The 6,382-nt window shown below is 37.8% G+C and overlaps 1 protein-coding gene and 2 long non-coding RNA genes across 6 annotated transcripts in view; 2 read left to right on the forward strand and 1 right to left on the reverse strand.

Moving 5' to 3' along the window:
- The first annotated feature begins 6 nt into the window (after positions 1–6).
- On the forward strand, positions 7–2,785 carry LOC116185073. Its single transcript, XR_004149823.1, has 2 exons — positions 7–1,031; positions 2,515–2,785. It is a non-coding gene; the product is annotated as an uncharacterized LOC116185073 (long non-coding RNA).
- Positions 2,786–2,863: 78 nt separating this feature from the next.
- LOC116185072 lies at positions 2,864–4,860 on the forward strand. The gene is made up of 2 exons (XR_004149822.1): positions 2,864–3,008; positions 3,085–4,860. It is a non-coding gene; the product is annotated as an uncharacterized LOC116185072 (long non-coding RNA).
- Positions 4,861–5,330: 470 nt separating this feature from the next.
- Positions 5,331–6,382, reverse strand: part of LOC102679358 — a 15,915-nt gene continuing 14,863 nt past the window's right edge. For all 4 annotated transcript variants that reach the window (XM_031508645.1, XM_031508643.1, XM_031508644.1 and 1 more), the window contains 2 exons: positions 6,071–6,283; positions 5,331–5,989 (listed from right to left, as the gene is read on the reverse strand). In XM_031508645.1, the coding sequence (XP_031364505.1) occupies positions 5,651–5,989; positions 6,071–6,283 (552 nt within the window). In that variant the 3' untranslated portion in view covers positions 5,331–5,650. The remainder of the gene's footprint in view (positions 5,990–6,070; positions 6,284–6,382) is intronic.

The following is a 6,382-nucleotide window of genomic DNA, read 5'->3' on the forward strand; positions in this document are numbered from 1 at the left end:
TCACGTGTCGTGACAAATTGCTCAACGAACCTGTTTCAAAGATGTACACGATTATGTAAATGACTTTTGATAGAATATTATTGCACACATTGTCGATCGTTAGATCCGTAGAAAAGTGTTTCAATTGGTGCTGCTTGTTACTCGAACGAGTCGATTGTAGTTTGAGCATACATGTGCATGAAAAGGAACAATGTTGCTCGTGAGAAGTATTTATCGTAATATGCATATAATAATTAACGCGATCAACGTATTTATCATATCGTTATATTGTTCAACATTTGTATGCTCTCGATTCTGCGCGATCGATAACTTAATAAGTAAAATGATAATTCTACGAAAACGTAAAACAGTAATGTAAGAATCAGATTTATATAGATGTTGTCATTGTAATTTTGTATTATTAACGCTAATTTTACGTCTATCGATCATCGTGTTTGTTATCGATATCCAACAATTGAATTTCATTCGTTTCATTTTTATTCGCTTGAAATTGGTTGCGATTGTAATAACGGCGATTGTGTCGCCGCCTGTCATTCGAGTTGCACATTTCGCGTTGTATTTGCACGAGATAAATCACTTATCAGATGTTATATAGTGAAAAAAGGACTATTTGTGCGTGGTATCGCGATCGCTCACGTACTCGAGATTACAAATGATGATGAGACAGATTCAAAACATCATTTTCGTACGTACTCTATGTATAAGTGTGTACTTTGTTACGTATGATGAATTGTACCTGACGGTCACACGTTTTGTTGATTTTCCGTTTATCAATAAATTATCGTATTATCGGTTACCATGTCTCGTATAAAGCTTAGATTCCATAAGGTTGCGAATTGATCGAACTTTGCAAAATCGATCCGTAATCCGAAAATATGTCACGTAATCGATGCATCGGTAATTTTCTTATCGAACAACAGCATTGAATTGGATCGAGGAAGAAACGGCAATCGATTACACGCCCATTGGATAATTTATAGCGAGTAAAGGCTTTCGGGAATATTCGTTTGGAACTCAAAGCTGCCGAAACGGTACTTGGTTACGATTTATTGGCATTAATGAGCCTTAATTCCTATCCTCGATTTCGATTCGTTTTTGATTCTTTGGAACTTCTTCAATGAAACAGAATAACTTAATGAAAAACGAAAAAAGAGATACAATTTTGTGTGGTATATAATATAACCGATAATCTGATCGAATATTTCGAATAAGATATTACGATTTTCAAACGAGAAAGTTTCAATCCAAATCGTGAATCGTTGCAATCATAAGAGCGAAATAGTTAAAATTGAGGAATGACAAGAAGAAAGAGGTTAGAAAGAATCGAGGGTTCATAAAGAATTTCAATTTAAAATTAATTTAGTATGTCGATAATATAAATCTCTCGTTGAGAGATTTCTGCTTTTGCGTATAGATGTACGTACATGTCGAGAAAAAATCGATGAAATATACCGATGCATAGAAGAGAGCCGACTTTACCGGTAAGTGTTTATTTCGTGTCGAAATTTTTTCATTCTCTTTAAAATCGTAATCAAAATGTGTAAGAATCTAATCTTTCTCAATAATCCAACGATCCAACGATTTTTCAATGTATACACGAAATTATCGAAAACGAACGACAAGTGTGAAATGTAGGTCGTTTTGTGACTCGAGTTAAAAACGAGATTGTGCAATTGTAAAGATAACCTACGATTCTTCACAACGTGAATATTTATTTAGAGATCGGGAAGGAAGGATGCGGAACGTGAGAAAAATATCCGACACGAGAACATAACATCGACGCGTTAGACGAAGAGACGACACGAGGTCTCGACAAAGGTCAATACCCATCAATCTTAATGAAAGTTAAATGAAAGGAGGGATGAGAGCTCGCGTCATCTTACCGTTAGCGATCAAATATCGATGCTACGGATTCATCGGGACGAGTCGAGAAAAATTATAGCCGATTTAACCTATCTACGTACGCGGCCATTTTTCACCTTCGCCAATCGCTCGGAATCGACGATTCGTCGTGCAACTACTTTTACAAAGGGATTGACTCGAAAGAGTGGATCGGAAGAAACTTTTCAATCACGCACGCGTTAACCCATTCGCGAGAAACGATGCGAGCTAAGATAAATCGGGAGAGCGTTATATTTATTTCTAGGAGAATCGCGGAAAAACTTGTCCGCCCATTTGTGGCCGATCGAACGCGTCGCTCGCATCCTGTTGTACTCCGCTCTATCCTACGCACTCTTCCCTTCGTGTTTTTGTCCGTGTTTCCGCCAATGGCGGCGTTTAAGGGATAACTGGTGACACGAAATCGTTCGTCTCTTTGATCGGTTACATCGTCCAATGATTTTATTCGTGAAGCAAATTATTCTTTCGAATCTAAAAGATTCAAATTAAAATCTGTACATGTTATAGATCAAGGCTGATACTCATTGATGACTTTCTTTTTTTTTTTTCATTCTTCTCTGGCATCGTGTCAGCGACTATAATCTGGAACGTGGTGCTCGTCTACGGGAAACCCAGGCCTCATTGCACCACTGTGGAAACTAGAAACCAGCCGTAAAAACTAACCCAATATCGGTGTCTCCGTACCTCTCTCCGTGCCTCTTCCGAGTCCTCTTTGGCCTTGCTTCGATTCCGGTACCTGGAACCCACGCATATAGCTTTCCGCTATCGATGCGTCCGGAATTATCAAGAAGACTATAAAAAAGTTTAATTTCATTCTAAATCAAAAAATAAAGAGGAAGATGAGAAACCGATGCTGGGAAATTGAACATCGTCTTAAAAATTTAAATGGAAAAAAACAAAATTTTTTCAAATTTCCACGAGTCACATAACATCTTTTTCGAAAATATATATATACACAAATATATACCATATTACATAATTTTTCTTTCGAAACTTTCTTTTTTACATACTACGTATATATATTTCCTTTTATCGGATTTACAGTTTCCTTCGATTCTATTTTTCAACGAATATCTATTTACTTCGAAGTGGATACAATGGAAATGTAGGTATGTAGTGGCGACGAGTGGCTCAGACCGGTAAACTCGTGGAAAGAAACAAAATAGTAAAATACGTGAGTTCCAGAAACACACTGACGACTCGCCGTTTCCTCGTATAGATGGCTTCCTGTCGCACGAATACCGATTGTCTTCCTCTCATCCATACGTATTAGAGACCAACCGACTGCTTTTATCCGCTATTTACAGCCGAACAACTAACGAGTTCTGTGCGACACATCTTAGTCGACTTTCAATAACCTTATTGGAATGCTTCATGGAATGCGAAAATTGCATTGTTTGTCGCGATGCATTCGCAGTTTATTACAAATTGAAAATATATTAACAGTAATTAAATTTCATTCTATGCATTTTTTTCTAACCATCATGAGATAAAAGATAAAATATATTTTTTCTCATCTCTCATCTATTCGAATCCTCTTGATTTTTCTTCGATTTTTTTCCTCTCAATTCCTTGCACTTAATGTTAATTTCTCTTTACACAAGTTCTTCCAATTATCGTTCACGCTATGAACGATGTTATGATCGATCGAACCACTTCACGTCACGCGATATCTTATCAAATAGTAAAAGTGTTCAGAATGGTGAAAGTGGAATAGGAATTACATCCTGGTCGGGTGAAGCAAGTTCGTATTACATATCTCGTCGCGTGTCGTAAGATACAGGTTGATTACAATTAAGTTCGATCCGCAAAAAGAACGTCAAGTGGGCAGATTCGAAAAACATCCGTTGTTTACCATTAGTCATTGAATACCAAAAGAAGAGAAAGTCAACCATAGATTTGAACTGCGCGAGGAAAGTGTCGCTTTGATTCCGGGTACGCCATCTTTTCCTTACTATCTTTTACTCACTTGTAATTAAACACGAAAGTATTTGTTCGAAGAAATTAGAAAAATAATTACTTCGCTTTAAGTTTTTCCTTAGTCGTTTCGTTTTCGTAACGTGATTGATCCGGTCTTGTCCTTTATTTCTTTCGTTAAAAAATAATATTGATGGAGTATATCTCGAATGAATTCTATTCTTTTTATATTTCTTCGTGTAATCAACGCGTCGTGAAATACGAACGTGAAATACCTGTTACGTAAACTTACTTATTTATTACCATAATTATTACATGCGAAATGATGATCGTAAACTTACATATCAAAATGATTAATCAATGTGGATACATATTGTGAAACTTAACTATACAAATATATTTATATCACAGTCGAGACAAAGAAATCAATGTATCGTAATCGAAGTTATTTCGTACGCACAGTCGAGTGTCGGGAGATCAAAAAGGGAGGGGGAACCTTTAAACGATCTCGAACAAACGAATATATACGTTTGACAATTGTCTCTCATCGATCGCTAAATCCATAAAACGCTAATTCTTCGAACGCGAGAAATTTGATTATCCTCTTGATATTCCTTACACGATATTACTTACGCGTTTCACAACGATGACAATAACGACGCGATCGCGCGTCTTTGGAATGGAAAACACAATTATTTAATAATCAAGTTTCGACCGCCATTCCATAATAGTACTGCACATTATTATTTCCCTTTTCTTTCTTTTCGATATAATTCTTTCACATTCTACGACTCGATAATGTTAACGAGCTTTAAGCTGTCCAGCAGTAAAGAGGTTAAAGCATGGCGTCGAAAAAAATTGCGTATCGAAGAAATTCGACCAACGTCGAATAACAGAGTAACGTTCTACGTTTTTATTATCGTCACAATGCCTACGTTTAAACTCATTTCTCTAATTATATGATAATAAATGGTAGAACCAGTCTTATCGCAGTCGTTATTCGGACAGAATTCACGCGGTACACAATTCACTTTGAAAACGTGACAAAATTTCGCGTACATAACACGACGACATTCAATTCTTGAAACGCGTGACAAAATCGAAGCATTTTGCAGCCTAAAAGTCACGGAGGCGATTAGAGAGATTTGAAAAATATCTTCAATTTTCTGTATATTTACTCCAAGCTAATACGTATACGAACGCATTTCGAAATTATTCGAATTTTTCTTGATCTTTGTAATTACATATAATTCGTCGAACGATATGTCGATAATGATGATGATTGAACAATGAATTTTAACAAGTGTCGAGTGTCTGTAGCGATCGAAAGAAGCTAACGATTCCAAACATCAGAACGACGATGTTAATTACATTGAAATTTGGAAATAATGATCTTGTACCGTTATAACGTTTCCCTGAACAAATATTCTTGTCTATGCCATTATCTATAATTACGATAGCAATAAAACAAATTATAGAATGAATGAAGTTTTCCATTTTCTCAAGATTTACAATCTTTTTTTTTTTTTTTTTTTAACTACTACGATTACTTCTCTCTCGAGCAGAAGAAAAAAGGGACGAGAGAATAGGAAGGGCGTCGCATCGAGCGGTATTACGTCGAAATGTAACGCGATTTGGCAAATCGTTTGATTTCGCTCGGAAGCACGAAATGACGAGCGCATCTGCGCGCACGAGTTCCGTTTTTACGGAATCAATCTGAAGGTGTTACAATGAATTTCCCTAGAACATAACGCGCAATACGATGATGGATAGATGATGGACGAGAGCGCCGTCAGAGTTACGAATCTGAGCTCTTGACCAACTTCTCGTCATCTCAGAAATTCGCCTCCAATGAGTTTTCGAGCTCGTTCAAAGCCGGAACCAGGGTTTGGAGGGAGAAATATCGCGATCGGTCGGCAGCGTCCACGCTCGTCACGTGTTGAAATTGACAGGGCTGGCTGATGTTACTCTTGGCCGGTAAAACCACTTTCTTCTGTACCGGTTTCTTCTTCTTTTTCCCCGGTACCGAGAGGCTAATGTTCTCGGGGCAGGAGACGAGTCTTTCTATGTGCTGCCAAAGATCGTTGGCGGCTTTTGGATTGTCGAAACTGAGGCCGGCCAGGCGCGTGTGATCCGACGAGAGACACATCGTGTGAAAAGCCGGCCCCGACACCTGAAAACGCGATTGTAATAATAATTGCAAATTTTTAATCCCCATTCATTTATTCATTTATTTATTTATTTATTTATTTACCTTGTACGACGATAAATTGTCGATCGTCTCCCTCCAAAGCGTAAAACAAGTGCCACGCTCGGCCAAAAGGATTTGGATCCGTCTCTTGGATCTTGATCGCGTTTCTCCAAGATCCAACACCACTACTGGAATCCCTGTAAATCGAAGCTCCCATCTTTCGGTCTGCGAAGCGTTTCCCAGATACAAGTTGGCCAATGACTCGCAAACGAACACCTGTTGTGTTCCAAGGAAACAAAAGAAGAATTTCATCAACGAACGTGAGAGAGAGAGAGAGAGAGAGAGAGAGAGAGAGAGAGAGAGAGAGAGAGAGAG

This window comes from Apis dorsata, unplaced genomic scaffold (assembly GCF_000469605.1).
Source record: "Apis dorsata unplaced genomic scaffold, Apis dorsata 1.3 scaffold_92, whole genome shotgun sequence".
NCBI classification, from domain to species: Eukaryota; Metazoa; Arthropoda; class Insecta; order Hymenoptera; family Apidae; genus Apis; species Apis dorsata.